The sequence below is a fragment of the Pteropus medius genome, unplaced genomic scaffold, assembly GCF_902729225.1.
Source record: "Pteropus medius unplaced genomic scaffold, Ma_sr-lr_union100, whole genome shotgun sequence".
In the NCBI taxonomy this organism is placed as follows: Eukaryota; Metazoa; Chordata; class Mammalia; order Chiroptera; family Pteropodidae; genus Pteropus; species Pteropus medius.
In genome coordinates, this window is record NW_024352149.1 from 988,229 (window position 1) to 1,005,189 (window position 16,961).

At 43.4% G+C, this 16,961-nt stretch overlaps 1 protein-coding gene across 4 annotated transcripts in view; it reads right to left on the reverse strand.

Moving 5' to 3' along the window:
• Nucleotides 1-16,961, reverse strand: part of SASH1 (SAM and SH3 domain containing 1) — a 209,619-nt gene that overhangs the window by 26,735 nt on the left and 165,923 nt on the right. For 3 of the 4 annotated variants that reach the window (XM_039846945.1, XM_039846946.1, XM_039846948.1), the window contains 2 exons: nt 7,604-7,736; nt 2,129-2,475 (listed from right to left, as the gene is read on the reverse strand). In XM_039846945.1, coding sequence (XP_039702879.1) covers nt 2,129-2,475; nt 7,604-7,736 — 480 coding nt within the window. Of the gene's footprint in view, nt 1-2,128; nt 2,476-7,603; nt 7,737-12,539; nt 12,900-16,961 lie in introns of those variants that run through there. The other variant, XM_039846949.1, reaches the window with a different exon arrangement.

Consider the following 16,961-nt stretch of genomic DNA (forward strand, 5'->3'; position numbering starts at 1 on the left):
TAACACTAATCTCAGAAATATAACTTCTGGAGCAAAAACTCTTTATAAAGTGATATCATTAACCGAGTAACACACATGAACAGCTCAAGGTGCTCAGTGTAGAAAAATCCTCAGTATCACATGACTTAAACTCATGGAGCTGAGTCATCAATGAATGGAAGAAGAGGATCTGTTTTATCAAGGTCATATCAAAGGGTATAGAGGCAGACAAACTGGGCAGAATACTTCTAAAGGTAAAAAGTAAATTACACCAAAATTGGTTAGCCACAAACGTTTCACAAAAGATCTGTGGGTCAGAACTGAATGAGAAAAAGGATTCTGTTATTATACAACAAAAACAAAACCAGCCCCAATCATTGCCATGATGTTGAAAGAACCAGAAGAAAAGTCGTTACTAACAAAAGTGTTGCCAGACTGATAGGAATGTGAGATGATGGAAAATTAGATCTAGCAAGAAAGTCAATACATGTGGGACTACTTAGAAAACCTAAGCGCAAAGGACAGGCCTAAGGATCCTTTTCAAACGGAAAAGGTCATCTGAAGGGTGCACTGGCCAATCGGTCCCCATTTCCACAAAAGCAGAAGGTGACCGAATGAATTTAAATTATAGTGATCACCTGGGGAAGAACGTCTTATTTGTGAAAGTGAAGGAACCGTGGAAGAGGCCCTATTGAGAGGCCGCAGTAGTCTGTTGCTTCAGACCCTTCAAAGGGGACGTTGCCAGCAGTCCCAAGTGGAATAAGCAGAGCACAGGGGACAGCAGGGCCAGAAAACACACCAGCTCCTCCTCGCTGTGACTCATGTTACATGGGCTATTGTGCAAACTGAAAGTTGAGTGGGAATTTCAAGGGGAAAATATTTATATTCTCAAGTTCCAAATAAGTCATGCCTTGAAAATAAATTTTACAGTCTCTAATAATTCAGTAATAAAATGGAAAAACCTTTTATTATTTGAAAGTAAGTATGTTATTCTTTGCAATATATACACAAGAATCTACAGAGTGGCGGAGGACATTTTTAAATACTGGTTCCTTTGATTAAAAAGGTAAGAACATCAACTAGACCTAAGTAAAAGGAAAGGGTTCTAATTTTTTTCCCTTTAGATTTAAGAAATTTCCTTTGGTCTCTACTAATGAAAGAAACGGAACTTACAATGTTACCAAATCACCAAATTGGTGATTGTGATCATGGCACTCCATCCATGAGCTAGTTCCTGTTGTTTTAATTAACTAAAAGAATAAGCATCTCTTTTAAGGGCAAAATGTCCTCTGTTTTGAATCAGCTTCTTTGAGGTCAAGTGACATGGTGGCCAGAAATCAAGAGAGCCATCATTCCTAGAAGCGCCAAACCCCACCCCAGTATTCTGAAAGCCCTTCTTCGGATCAGCTTCGAAGTTTAGCTCTAATTAAAAATCAAACAGCTTTGACTGGCAAGAGGGCAAATGGAAAGGAAGGAGAAGCCATCATTCACGGAAAGTAGGGTCAGAAATTTGAGATGAGGATGGAATGGACCCTGAAGTTACAAAGTATGAGGAAGAAGAGAGGGAAGGACACCAGGCTCCACAGAAGAAAGGCCATAATGCTTGAGTGCACATCACAGAAATGACAAGGCCATCCTGGTGACCATCTTTGTGACTCACGGACTTCTGGTGGATTCTCAAGAGAACCCTTTTAGTACAGCGGTCGACTGTGGCGGCCCACTTCCTCTTTGCCTCCTCATCCTCCTCCAGCAAGCACCGCCTCAGGTCCTGTTTCTCAGCCTTGCTCAGGGTCCTGTCTGAGGCAGGACGCACTAGCTGGGTCAGGTTCAGGTGGCTGTACAGGCTCCGCTCCACCACGTAGGTGATATTGAACTCGCTGACCGAGGGGCGCCCGCGCACCCTCCTGCTGGGGACTCCACAGCTCCCTCCCCCTTTAGGCCTCTGCCGGAGCAGCTGCAGGTCACAGGTCATGCTGTTAACTCCTTTTCTGGAGGGACGCTGGCAGAGAAAAGCTCTGGAACATGAATAATTAGTATCTGTTTTCTTCAAGCGGATTTGCTTCCGGACACTCTGAACCTCCTCCAGGGACACCAGAAGGTGGTGCCTACGACGGTGGCTGTCATAGAAGCAAACGCCATCCGTACTTACCCCGTGGCTCAGGGACCCGAGACCCTTCTTCATCTCTCCCTCAGTCAGGGAGCGGGAAACCTTCTGGGCCTTTTCTTCCTCTGGATAGGAGAAAAATGTCCCCATCTTCTTGGGGGGCTTAATGAGGCCCCGACTCTCTCCTTTGCTGAAGGTTTTGACCAGCTTCCGGCCAGCTCCCCAGGTATCCAGGCTGCTAGATGATGGAGAAGTGGTGAGAGAGTCTGAATCATCTTCTGGAGGTTTCTCAGGAGAGCCGTCAAAGAAAAAGGGCTTCTTGTGCACTCCGGAGTAAAGGGCAGACCTTTCATCCAGGACAGGGGAATTCTCAAACATGGGCTCTTCCCCGCCTGGAGAGGAACCAACACAGACAAGTTCAGGGCCTCCTGTAAACATTCCTTCGCATTTTCTCACAGATCTTTCTATGTGTGCCCCTCCCCTCACCCTGCAAAAAATCTAAGTGAGTCCACGCAGAAACCACAGTGATCCCCCTTCCCATTTTCACTTACCCTCTTCACACACCTGGCTCCCATTTAAGTAAATGCATGCAAAAAAAACAAAAACAAAAACAAACTGCAAATGTGTGGTTTCACACGAGCTTAACGTTAAAAGGTTGCGGATGTGTTTTCTTCTCCTTCTTTAAACATCTTTGTAGACACCTTAGCAGACCTATTAAAAATGCCATTTGGAAAATCTAAGACAGTCATTACACCGATATTCCTTAGCATTTAAAGGTAATTGCCCTCCTCAGATGCTAAATGCAATCCTTAGAAGCCGGGAATCAGAATCTCTCTCCTTCTAAAATGCCCTCCTGTTGAGTCTTGTTGGCTTTGTATACTTGGAGTGATGAATGCCATGTGGCTGACAGTCATTTTTTTTTTTTTATTGGTACATATGCCATTTGAGTAATTAAATCACAAAAGGAGTTTGGGTTTAGAAACACCACAAAGGACTGTACCTTACAAATGCAACTGAGAAACGGTCCCCAGTTGACAGGCCAAACACAAAAAGCCAGGGAACTGGGTGATCCCAGCCTGACCCTCCCATTAACTCGGGCTCTGCCGGGAGCAGCAAGGGCATTTAAGGGCCTGGACACGCAAGCAGCCCCATCGAGTGCTCCTCCAGGATTCCGCCTCTCGAAGCCCTGGCCGGAGCCAGGTACGGCGCCAAGCCCTCTGGAGCCCAGTGGAAAGGTTTGGACTTGCTGGCAGGAAAACTGAGTTCTTGTCTGTGTGTATTATGGGAACAGATGTGAGAAAAGAAGTAGGTCAAATTGTGGGTGTAGTGACCCTATCTGGCTGTGTCCCTCTAATTATAAGGAAACTGTGGAGTGCGGCCGCTTTCCACCAGCTGAATTGTGAAGAGGAAAAAACACAAAGTTTCCTGGAACAGAGACATGGCACTAAGTATACCAGCTGGGATGAGGGTGCCAGCGTGTGGCGAAATGTCAGAGATAAAGAGAAAGGGCCGCTTGCTTCAGAGAGGGTTTCAGAGAGGAGCAGACTGGGAGCAGTCCGTTCAAATTCCAAGAATGTCTTATTTTTCCAACTAATGGGAATTACAGTTACAAATATAAAGAAAAAAAAAAAAAAAAGGACTACTGCTACTAAATACAACCCAGGATTGACTTTGATGGCGAGGAGATGGGAGGGAGAGTTAAAACTATGCCCAGGCCAAAGTTCTCCATAATCTGCAGCACAAATATATTCACTCGAGAATTATTCCTGGCTCTTTCAGCAGAGTTTAAAATGGGGGTCTAGGTTTTTAACAGGAATTCACCAGATCAGAGACAGTGTGCGAATACCATGAAAATTTCCTGCTCCTTCCTCAGCACATTCAACTAGTAAGGTATGGAGACCGAGGGTCTCTGTGTTGCTGAGAGTAAAAAAGGCAACCTCTTCTAGAAACAGTCCGCTCTCCACTTCCAGGAAGAAATGATGAAGCCACATCAAGGGACACAGCCTGGTGGCTGAGGGGGCCCAAGAGCAGACTTCTCTGTAAAAGCAGTCCACAATCACAGATCATGGCTTAACACGCAGCCCAGGTATCCACAAAGGCATGCAAAGGTCCTTCTCTACCCATGGTATCCTAAGGGGCTTCAGGAAAGTCAGGTGGGTTGATGAAATATTTTAAGGAAGTGTCACTCAACGGTGGTCTGGAAATTTTCTAGACTCTGTTATTTAGGGTTGTCATCAGAGATTCCAATACCTCCATGTCACATTTGAGTTTGGAACCAGCTGGTGCACACATATCCATGACATATGTAGCTCTACTTTCTGGTTCCAGAAGTCAGCATCTGGGTGAGGTGTTTGGAGGGAAGTGTGGCAAATGTTTTCAAAGCGGCCACATCAACCTGTGCTGAGGGCAGGCCTCCCGTGGCGTAGACTCTTCTGTCTGCCTGCCCTAAGGCCTGAAATCCCAGCCTGAACTTGACTCCTAGGGTTGAAAGCATTCCTTCTCTCATTCTCTTTTGACTTGAAAGTAGAACTATCCTACCAAGAGAATAACGGTCAAGATGTGCTCACTCCACTCCATCATCATTTGGTGTGATCTGCTTCCCACATTCTCTAGCTGAGATCAGAATACAGAAGGAAAGGTGATTTTGATAGGCAGAAGGAAACAGGATATAGGATGACTTAATGCCAAAAACCTAGATTTATGCCCTGGATGCCAGCCCTGGCTCTGCCACGCACCATCTCCATGACCTCCAGCAATTACTCCAATCTCTCAGTCTGTTTCCTCACCTATAATAATGCCTATCTATCTTGATAACATCTACTACCAGAGTATTGAGAGGATAAAATTAAATGAAAAGAGATAGGTGAAGGTACTTTATAAGGTGAAAAGCACAGTACAAGAGCGAATGATTCATTATCAGGCTACGGAAGAGCTAGAGCGATGAGGGAAGGGGGTGGGAAGGGATCAGCTGCAGGAAAAAGACACAGAAATGGGCAGATGAAAGGCACTGACGTGGCTTACAATTTCATACTGCCTAGGGTCATCCAGGCCCCTAAGAAGGACTTGAAACTCAAGTGACAAGGATGAGACTGGGTAAAGGATTGTAACTGCAGGCTTTTCAAGCCTCCGGAGCTAGGGGTGAGGGAGATGTGGGAGCAGAGTGGAGACCCAGGATGTAGAGGAGTCAGGCTGTCCAGACTTCATTCTGGGTCTTCTGCTGGCTGGCTGTGACCTTGAGTAAATTATTTCACCTTTTGGTGTCTTAGTTTCCTCATCTGTGAAATGAGGATGGTATTAATGCCTGCCTCTGGTGGCTATTCTGAGGATGACATATTAAATGGAACATAAAATCTAAAGTGTTTAGGAAAGGACACACAGAATGCTCTCAATAAATATTCAGACAACTTAGTATCAGCACAAGCATGCAGGAAGTCAAAAAGATCCATCTTTGAAGGTCCAGGGGCGGAGGGAGAGGTTATTGGGAATGGTGGAAACAGGGGCCGAGGCAGTGAGTACCAGTTCTTTTGCTAATGAGGAACCGCAGACAGTTCTGTTATGCAGGAGTTGGAGGGAGTTGTAGACAAGGAGGATGTTGGGGGGACTAACCCTGAGCAGACACCCTGAGCTGCACAGACACCTGGGGCCTCTCCTGGCAATACCAAGAAGCACCCCGACCTCAGATCCCCAACTTATCAGACATCAGAGGTGTAAGCTGGGACTCAGCTCGCTGAATCCATCATCCATCCGAGATGCCTAATTCATACTCAGATGAATTCAAGTTCAGAGTGAGATGTCCATATGGTCATTATGTTTTTCCCTATAGATGTCCAGACGGTCATTACATTTTTCTCTTTTGGTGTATTCTTCCTTTTTTCAACTATGTCTCTCAGAGTTGGTTGACTTGATTTACTGAGATAAACATGCAAGACAGAATATTTCTGTGTTTTTACAAATGTTATCCTAGTGGAGAGGCTGCCCCAATGCACATGACGATCGTGTAAGAAGCAGTGACTAGGTGGTAGGCCCAACACTAAGTACTTCACCATTTTATCTCATTTATGGACGAGACTCCTTAACCTAGTTGTCATACTGAGACTTAATTTTGTCACGATGCACGAGGTTTTACAACGTGGTGCCCTCAAAGTTCAACGATGGCAATTCCATATGGTTCTAATTAATATGGTCAACTAAACTGTGCATGTGAGTCCATTAAGAGCTGTCACAGTGAGAGGAAATGAATTTATATTTGATACTGTCAAAATCACAACTAGAAGGCAAGTTTTTAAAACATCCAAATGTAAAATCAGCATTGCACCCAAAAGTACACAGAATTATCATGCCAAATGACAACCAAACGAAATCCTGGACTTAAACACAACTCTAAGGTTATGAAATTGATCATAAATCAGATCTCTGTCTTTTTCCTCCTTTCTTTTCCCTTTTAACCTCCACTCTCTCACAGTAACCCTTTTACCTTCAATATTACTCTAGGGGATTTAAACTAATAAATAATTACAATGGATGAAAATGAAAAACAGCAATAATAACAGGAAACCCTCATCTATGTAAATAAGGGGAAATTCCGTTCCCTCCACGGCTTGATTTTATTCACGTACAACAAAAAAGCCTCTCTAATGAGAATTTTTAAATCCATATATTAAAAGCTAGAAATTCCTCAGAATGTAGATGTGAAATTTTAACCAGTAATATGTTTTTTTTTTTTTTAAAAAAAGACATATTCTTTCTAGTATTTTTTTCTAATTCACTCATCATTTTCCAAACAGGAAATCTTATTATTTTATCTTTTGGGGAGAATTTTTCAAGATGCTACAAATGCATATTACTAACAAAAAGAGACGATCCAGTTGTGATTTAAAACTGTCATAATTACACTTAAAAGGTTAACTATTCATTCCAATAAATCTAAGCTCTTACCCCTGTTGACATTATTGCTTTATCTGACAAGTGGCTGAGCCAGCAATACGGCTCTCAAGGATGCACTTAGGATGGAAGGTCCTCAAAGCCCCATTTGAACTGAGACTTGAGACGGTTTATAGGAAGAACACATCATTCCTCAGAGATCCAAAAGGATATGAAGTGCCTTGATCGTTAGGAGTTTGTTTGAGATGGATGTATGTCAAATTTCCACTAAATTCGATGGGCAAGAACCGCTGTCCTTTTGGGAGCAGAGGAAGTTATAAAATAAAGTTTATATAAAATGGCATAAGCTCAAAATTAAAGCTATGGCACACCTTGAGAAGACGTCATTGTCATATACTAGCCAGTTCTCTTCTTTATACTATTTAAATTCCTGAGCCCCCAAAATACCGGACACCAGATCCTTCACCCCATAACATGCTGAGAGTTGGCCTGCTAACATGCAGACCTGGTTCTCTTTCTGCCAGCCTTGGCCAGAACTCAACCCATTTTCCACTCAAAATCATATTCTTTTTTTCTACCGAAAAACGAACCCCAAATGATTTACTCTGGAATAAGCAGGGTGGAGTTTGCTTTTTTTACCTTCAGTGCTGGGCTTTTTCATGTCTTCCACCCTGATTAGTTTCTTTCTCACTCTGCGAGTAGAATTTACCAGCTTGTGTAACCTCTTAAACTTCACGGACTCCTCGGTCTCATCATCCGATTGTTCTCTTGACTGGCAAAGAAACAAAGGAAAAGTTAATCAGATAATTGCTCCTCCAGAGCTCTGCTCTTGCAGCCGAGGGCAGCCTGGCCTCACTGCCAGTCTGAAATCTGGCAGTTCTGCAGCTGAACTTGGGGTACCAACAAATTTGCCCAACAGGTTCATGAAGCTCCACCTACCATCTCAAGGCCTAATGAGTGGAGAGTTAGGTCCTAAGCAGCACAACATACACCCTTGCCCTTGACCTGCATGCGGTGCATTTGTCTCAACTACTTCCCGGTCCTCTTTCAGGAGAACTGCACAGGACGCTCTCCAAGGCTGGCCCTGTAATTCGTTGTGCCGCTGTGGTTTGGGCCAGGCTCTCCTCTGTCTGGCCCATCAGGACTTGCTGTTTAAACGTGGTCACCAACTACTTCTCCAAACCGAAAATCTGTTGACTTGTTCCAGTCCTCCCCCCCGAAAATCAAAAACAGCAGGGCAGGAAAAGGGAAGAGATGCAAAAAGCCGCCTTCTATCTCACTTGTGAAGTCGTCTGCCACATCTCAGCCATCCCTTCCGCCTCTCCCAGCTCTTTCCAAGAGCTCAGAAGGCGAGCATGAGGACAGCCCTTACATTCCTCCAAGAGGGACAAGGGAAAAAGCTGACCTTTTCAGACATACAGTACAGTCCATATTCCCCAGAATCCCATTTCGTTTTGCAGCGATTCAAGTATGCTCAGCCCAGCTGTTTTCCCTCAAGTATCCAACATTACAGAGAGAAAAAAAAATTCTCTCCGCAGCAGTGACCCAGGCAAAAAACAATCCTTTCCTTGTGAACGAAATGAGTTTTGCTTCCAAGTCAGCTCCAACATTCACTATGCAGCTTCCTCTGTTTTATCTGTTCAAAACGTAAAAAAAGCAAAAAAGAAAAAAAAAAAGTCTCCAAGGAAATGGGCTGCCGCACGCACCCGGGGCGCGGGCATTCGCGGGAGCGCAGAGCACGGCGGAAGCGCACGGCCGCCGCACACCCTGGGCAGCTGGTGAGCAGCTCCAGCTAAGCCTGCTCATCCTGGCAACAGCCCTCTCTCCATTTCCTTTCCTCAAACCCAGTTCACTGCAAGAGTCGGGAGAGAAATGCCTCAGCCGAAAACACGAAATAAAAACAAACCACATCTCTGAACCTGAGTCCAATATGGAGACGCCCCCCACCCCAGGAAATGCACCCATTCGTTGCAACTTTATAAACAAGAAAATAGGTGAGCAAGAGTGAGCAGACAAGAATTCAAGAGGTCACAGGTAGAGATTACATGAACGGTTTAGGCATAAAAGTGGTGCGTGTTGTGAGTCCACAAATACTTCTGAAGTACTTTGGTTCTACGTAAGGGATAAATACAACCCAGTTCCTGGCTTCTTTCCTCCCACCAAGCTCCCAGCGTGGAGCCACTGTACTTTTCTCCCTGCATGACTGTAAGCAAACCATGCATCCACTGAAGAACAAGTATTATAATCCATAAATGACAAGTCATCTGACAGGGAGGGGTATTTCTCAGGCTTTCCTTCTGTGAAGCGCATCAATATCTATGTTCCATTTCTCTAAAACTGCTACATAAAATGTTGCATACACATTTCAGAACTAAAGTTAAGGACTGGTTACCTGGTAATCAAGAATAGAAATTGGAGGAATGGGGGTAGTGGGGAAGGAGGGGGGCTACTTGGCATGCTACTAGCAAGAGGCTTAATGCATCTGGTCTAAAATTCAAAATGTAAAAAATGAACATGAAATAATACAGCTCCTACTATATAATGATATTGTCTGGTTTGAATTTCATTTTTACTTGACTGAATTGTTGATGTGCGATGAAATGGAGCGGTCAACCAGAGGAATGAGAACTTGGTTAACCCTCTTTCTGGGTAATCGGCACCTGAACAAAACCACAGTGCATGGAACTCCACATGAGTATTTAAAAACATTCCGCCTTCTTGATGCATCTCAAAAGCCAGGCAAGTCTAACAGAAGAATCAACATGAGATTATAGAGTCTCTGGACATATCAAGGGGACAAACCTAGAATATATATCTGTAACATTCGCATGAAAAAATTCTGAAGTCAAGTGAAAATAAAATAAGCACAAGCTGTTTATAATCAAGATACAGGAAGCTATGTTAGAGGATGAACATCACGTGTGTGTGTGTGTGTGTGTGTGTGTGTGTGTGTGTGTGTAAGAAGAGAGAGAGAGATGGGGGAAGTAAAAAGAGAAATAGGATATAGAAAGAAGTAATACAAAAATCGAGCCCGCAAAGACACAAATCACATGTAGGAAATGAGCTATCAGAGGGAAATTTTCAGGGAGAAATCAAAATAGTTAAACCAGAACAACAGATTTAAAGGCAATGACTGCCCCCACCACCCGTCCTAATTTCCTCTGCCCAGATTCACTGTGGTGAAAAGTAACATATTCCAGGTACTCATTTGATTGCTTTCACATGTTCCATCTAGTTCTGAGAAACAGGAGCTCTTTAGAACTTTAACGTTATTTTTATTTTTCTTAAAATAAGAAGATTTTGGAGATGTCTGCCTCTGACAAATCATGGCAACCAATAACTTTCTTTGCATTATCATGTTTCGAACACTAGACAAGACAGATTCATCACCATTATTATGAAGAAAAATATGAAATAAAACCAGTCATTCTATATATACATAGTACATATACATATATATGGACATATGTAAACACATATTTTCTTTAAAATAGAAAATGTCTTAAGTAGCCTATAAGTCTAGAAGTTAATGGAGTTGAACGGTGCTTTGTATTGATGGAGAGGTGTTGACTTCTCACTTCCTCCTGAGTCCAGAGGAAAAAGAGATATCAAATATTTCCCTTTAAAAATTCTCTCCAGCTGTTTTAACATAAAAACTCTATAAAAGGCATGTATTTCTTTTCAACTTAAATCTCTTTTAAGCTTAAATTCCTCATATCATGTCTCTCCTTTTAAAGAAGCATGTGCCACTTCCTGAATGCTAGAAATAACATTATCTTTTCATTTCAAAAATATACCCCCAGAGATGGATGGGTGAGAATTAGGGGGAAAAAAAATTAAGAAATCTTCCCACTTGGAGGAACTTTGTAGAACATGAAGGAAATCTGCACTGTATATAAAATGAATGATTGATTCCAAGAAATAAATTCAGAACTATTACAAAACAGGTTTTTAAATAAACTACCATGAAAAAAAAAATAACAGTACATATTTATACACATTTAAATAGTAGATGGTCTCTCCTCCCCTCTCTGCCCTGCCCCAGGTCAGAATACTAAAATAAAGTCTAACTTGTTCATCTTTTAAACGAGGTGAAAACTCAATTATCTGCATAAACCCCCCTACCTCTAAACCTTTACTTAAAAAAAGCAATTTATCCCACCAAAGGTTATGGAAAAGTAGATTTACAATGTTGTAAACAGAAACATTTGATTTCAAGCCTCTCTACTGAATATTTTTCCACCAGAAAGCCCATATGGCTCAACTTTTAATTACTTTGGCTAATGCTATATGTAGTAATTCTGTGGTGAATGCTTAAGTGTTTCATTTCTGGTTTCCATGGCAACATTACATCAGATTGCAGACAGCTGGCTCCACAGTTTTTAACCATAACAAAGTGACCAAGCCAAGGCACAAAGCTATAGCTGCTTTAAAGAGATAGCACACCACTGCCTTCCAGGGTGCTGAATGGGGAACCTATGGGGCCCGTTTGGCTTGGGCAGGAGGGTGGAGCCTCCTTCCTTCTCAGTTTCTTTTGGAACATGTGCATCCCTGACACATCTGCAATGTTCTAATAGGAAAGACACGGAGCCAGCGTGGAGGACTTCTTATAACACAGCTACATTAAGGATGAGCGGAAAAAAGGAACACAATTAATAGCATCTGTAGATACAAACATTTGTGCGCTGGAGCAAAGTAAAAGCATCCCCTCACTGTTCAACTTAAGCCTGTCACTGCAGGTCGGTAACAGATACTTCACCGGACACTGTAACAAACAGTTCTTGTGACTCTGACACAACAGAACAAATACTTTTCAAAAGGTGCATGGCACAGTGGTGCAGGCGCAGGAGTAATGGGCTATAATAAAGGTTAGATCGAATTTGCAAGAAGCAACTAGAATCCTTTTGGAGACCACTTGAGACCACGCTTAGCACAGGGTTACAACTGAGCCTTCTGCAGAAACACATTCAGCCTGCTTCTCCAGCTCCAACACCCCACATGCTGTCTCAATTAATAGCCGCTAAGTCAACTTATCTCTCAAGAGCCAGCACATAACACTAAGATATTCAAGCATTTCTGAAAAGTATTGGAAATGTATTCTCTTGTGAAATTCGCACACCCGTTTAACCCCAGCACCTAAGCAGACATATACGCTTCAACTTCCTAGGTCCGCTTTGTCAGTGGCATTAAATGAAAAGTTAAGAGAAGGAAGCCGATCGGTTGTAGGTTTACGAAAATCAATATGCAATGCTGTCTGAAGTCAAGTCCTCCACACTGAAAGCCTCCACAATTGACAACTGAGCTCCAACCCCCGGACACTCAATCGCTTGCATTCCCACTTTATTCTCAAAATAATATTCACTTTTGTCCTCCAAAAGCGATGCCTTAGTATTGAGTGAGCGTGCCAAGAAAGAATGCTAGAGTTACAAGGTCGAGAAGCAAGCAGGGAAGGAGGGCACGTCTAGAGGAATTTGAAAAGAGTGAAGCATCATAGCCAGGAGCAATCAAGAGCTTTTCTCTGAAGTGACAGAAAGCACATTTTTTCTTTCGCATTAAACATACCCTGGGAACTTACCGGCTTCGGCATTGAGCAGGCCTAAGGGGCAACTTTGAGCTCGCTGCAGGTATCCCCACCCCCTCCCCACTTTGAGAATGTCTTCTCTCTGGTTCGTCAACTCTGTAATCTCAAAGCGAGGATTAGGCACTTCTGAACGTGTTCCTTTGGAGTTACATGATCAGACAGGCTCCACCGGCACAGCTTACGATCCGGAGGAAAAAAAAAGTGAGGACACTGGATTCAATTAGCTGCTTTCTGCTTGCCGACTGCGTCCCCAGTTACTTGCTAACTGCATAACTTGTAAGAAAGGCATAAGTCATCAGCTCTAAGCAAATCTCCTATTCACCACAAGGAAAAAAGGGAGTGTTGTACGTGGCAAACAATCCCTGTTTTCACTGACGAAGGCTCCCTGACCTCCCGCTGGCCTCCAGTTCCTTAATTACTGTCTATGGAATTCCAGAGAAAGAAAAAAAAAAGAATGGGAGAATCTGAGCAAATCCCGACCAGGACTAACCTTTACAAGCGACTGGTCTTAAAAAAGATCGCGTTTATAGATATTCTTCTAAACATCCCCTGAAGGGAGCAGTCACGATTGAAAATAGACACCTTTCAATGGCTATTTTTGAAATTACTGAATTAAAACTTATGATTTTGGTTTTCTCCGAAAGTTGTCGCTTTCTCTCTGTCTCTCTCCCAACTCCTTTTTCTATTTTAACCATGAGAGTCAAACGTAGGATGTTTCCCCTTCACGGACGCTTCTAAAACTGTCTTATCAAATGGTTTCCACGATCATTTCAGAGCAGCTGAGTTCTCCTGTGTTCTAGAAATATAAGCATGGGCAGTGTTTCACGAGATGATCATTTAATTTTCTCAGGGGTGTCTGAGGAGCAACAGACACATACTGTTACTTAAAAAGAACATTATCTAAGCTAGACAGGACTGAAAACCTCTATGAAGTTTCCGTGTCTTGAGTTGTAAGTCATGTATATATTTTCAGGTCTAAATTCCCTCAGTTGAGAAAGTCATGATTTCCCACTGTACAGTTCAGCTGCCACTCCTAGGTGTCTCTCTCATTGTGTGGGTCTTCATTTATGCAAAGGCCCCTCTCTTGGTAGGACGTTACACAACACGATACTACTCATTTTTACCATGACAAGGTCCCAGGCTGTGCCACAGACTGCCAGGGCGAGCTCCTCTGTCCCCTCTCACTCTTCAGCAAAAATCTCCCTTTCCCACCATTTTCTAACCCAGAAATGTCTCCTCCCAGCCCTTGTAGAATTTCCTATTATTTCTCCCCACAAGGGTTCGCCACATCTTCCCTATACTGCCTAGTCCCCCATTTCACAGATCTGTTCTCTGACACTCTCTCTGGTTACTCTCTCTGTAACCCTGTGCTAATAAGCATGGTCACATTCCCCGCTTCCCACTGCTACCTGAGTGCCCACACGTGTCGCAAACTGTGGCAGGTGCCTCTCTGACATTGTGCATCCAACACCCGTGTATATCGAATGCTCACAATTCCCAGGCGCCGTGCTGACGTTCACGCATGATCCCATTCCACAGACAGTAAACGGCGGAGTTGGAGACGCCACGGTTTTGCTCCCTGCCCTACCTCTACGTGGGCTTTCTTCGCTCGAGACTGAGAACCACACTGCAACGCAACATGACGCTTAAAATTCCTTAGAATGGTCATTAGAAGCCCTTGGTTGAACTTGTCACCTGAAGAAAACTAAGAAAATGCGATGCCCCCGTGAGAGTTGGGGGGTAAAGGAGAGAGGGATTCTCAAAGCCTTTGGAGCCAGAATAATCTGGGCTTAATTTCCAAGCCCTCCAGCAAATCATTTCACTTCCATGGCTCTCAGTACTCCTCCATGTAAATTTGGTCTAATAACATTTATCTTAAAGTCTGTTGTTTTAAAAACTGCATACGTGAGTGCCTATTACATCTGTGGTCTATAACTCACTAGAATTCAAACAAGAGCTATTTTACTGCTTCGAAACTGCTGTTTTGGGTGCTGTGCAAATGGCAAAGGTGAAGAGAACACGTGAAAGCTAGTGATATGGCCAACACTTGAACCTGGGTCTGAACAGGTTGTTTAGATGCCGAGAAAATTCTGAGCAGAATTAGGAACCAAAACACCGGAGTCAGGGAGGCATAGGCTCAGGTCCCCCTTTATGCCACCTGTGAACAGCGTGTGTGGCCTTGGGCATGTTTCTTAACTTCTCTCATTTATCAAAAAGGCAGAGATGAGCCGCCTATGGTTCTGGAAGAGATGAACGGAGACCCTGAATGTGAGGCCCAGAGGCCCAGGGCCTGGTCAGGAGCGCGGCCCCTATCGGTGTGGGATTCATGGGAAGCTGGGCATTTACAGAGCCAGGGTCCTTGAGGAGGGTGGCGCGGAGGACGCATCTACACCTGCATACCCCTTAACCATCGCTGCCCCCACTCGGGACGATTTAGGTATTTATGGAGATACTCAATGTTGGGTACCACACGGGCAACCAACCTGGCTTGTCTTTCAGATGACAAGAATGTCCACGGTATTGGACAGGGACAGTATCTGTCCCCTACCCCTTGTATTCGCAATGCCCAGTGAAGGGCCCCACCCACAGTAGGCCCTCGCTACTTAGGTGTGTAATCACACGTGGAATAAAGAGGTATAAACTCTCCAGCCCCATAGCTCCCGGCCTTTGCTGTGCATCACAATCAACTATGGGATATTTGAAAGACTAGGCTGAACCAGGCCACCTGGGAAGCTTCTTGGTGGAGCGAAGGTAGAAATAGTGGGGACACGGAAAGGACATCACTGGTCTTACTCACTGAATAATAGACTCAAACTTATCCAGCACGCAGTAGGTGTGTAAATTTTCTGAGGACACATTTCAGCATTCAATTCCCACTCTCAGGATTTGTCCGTTACCTCCTCAGGACAAAGGCTGAAGGCCTTCTCGTGGAACATATGCCCTTGCATGGTCAGAGCTCGATCCTTATTTCTAGCTTCAGTGTATGATGGGCTCTGCTCTGCAGATACTACATGGAAAGGGGCTCTCATTCAGGCCAACTGGTTCTTATCCTCTTGAGTTGCTCTGAGCATCTCAAATACCCTCGCTCTCACGTGCCTGCACGACTTTGTACTTGTACTTTGACTCCTTTCTTGGAACTATCTCTGCCCACCCCACCTACTTCCCTAGCTCCAACTCGTCCTTCACAATTCAGTCCCATGGGCCGCCTCCTCTGGAAAGCCTTCCTGGCCTCCCTCCACATTGTCCATAGGCTGTGTGGTTGCACGGCGACCTAAGCAGATCTCATCACAGGACTTAGCATGATATACTGTAATCACTGTACTCCTTAGCTCCTCACTAAACTTCATGAGGACAGTGAGCAGTGTCGTATTCACTTCTGTATCTGTATTTTAACAATAGTTATTGTTTATGGTTGATTACATATGATACACGTTTAACAATTTGGAAAATGCAGAGAGAATGTCACTATGTTCCAGGTGTTTATACCCCTCAACAAGCACTCCCTCACATGAACATAACGGTCTAAGCAGAAACAAAGTCCTCGCTTATAATTGTGACCCTCTTTGAGCCACACTACTGTCTCTAAAGGTTTTATTTAGAGAAACCCTGGAGCCCTCAATGAATACTGTTCAAACAAAAATACCGTTTTATAACCTCCTTTTAACAATTTTGAATATGTTCCCATGTCAACAAAAATTCAACACAGGAAACATAATATATTAACAATTCAACAGTGTTCAGTCATAGAAGCATACCATAATTGAAGTAACACCCTCATCATTCATATTTGCATGTTTCCAATTTTTCAGTATTATAAACAATACTCTGATGAATACTTTATCGTAAAATGTATAACACATCTAACATTCTTCCTTTAGATAAGATGGTTAGATTATAGAATTGAGGGGTAAGAGAAGGGGTGTATCTTTACTTCTTTTGAACATATTAACAATTTGCTCCACACGATTACCTATTTCTCCACACAATTGCCAACACTGAACATTGCAATAGTCTTTTCAACTTAGATAAGTAAAAGTAGTATCTATGTTTGTGCTTAATAAAAATTTCCTGAATGAAATGAATGAACGAATAAATGAATGCAGTGAATCAAGGCATTAGGAAGAGCGAGGTATATATAGAAAAACAAGTAAACTGGCTTTACGTGGACTTAGAAAGGTTATATAGTCTAGAAGTCTGGGGGGTAGAATGAGAGCCCAAGAGAAATTCAGAAATATGATTCACATAAGTCAACTGTGATAAATGCATAAGAGGAACAGAGTTATAGGGATTGGGACATGGAAGAACTCACCTTCGGCTGGGAAATGGAAACATGCTTCAGTGAGGGGACCGGCCCTTGCCAAGGGTTGGGGGCATTTCCATGTTCCTATGTGAGCCTAGAAGTCCGGTGCTTATGTG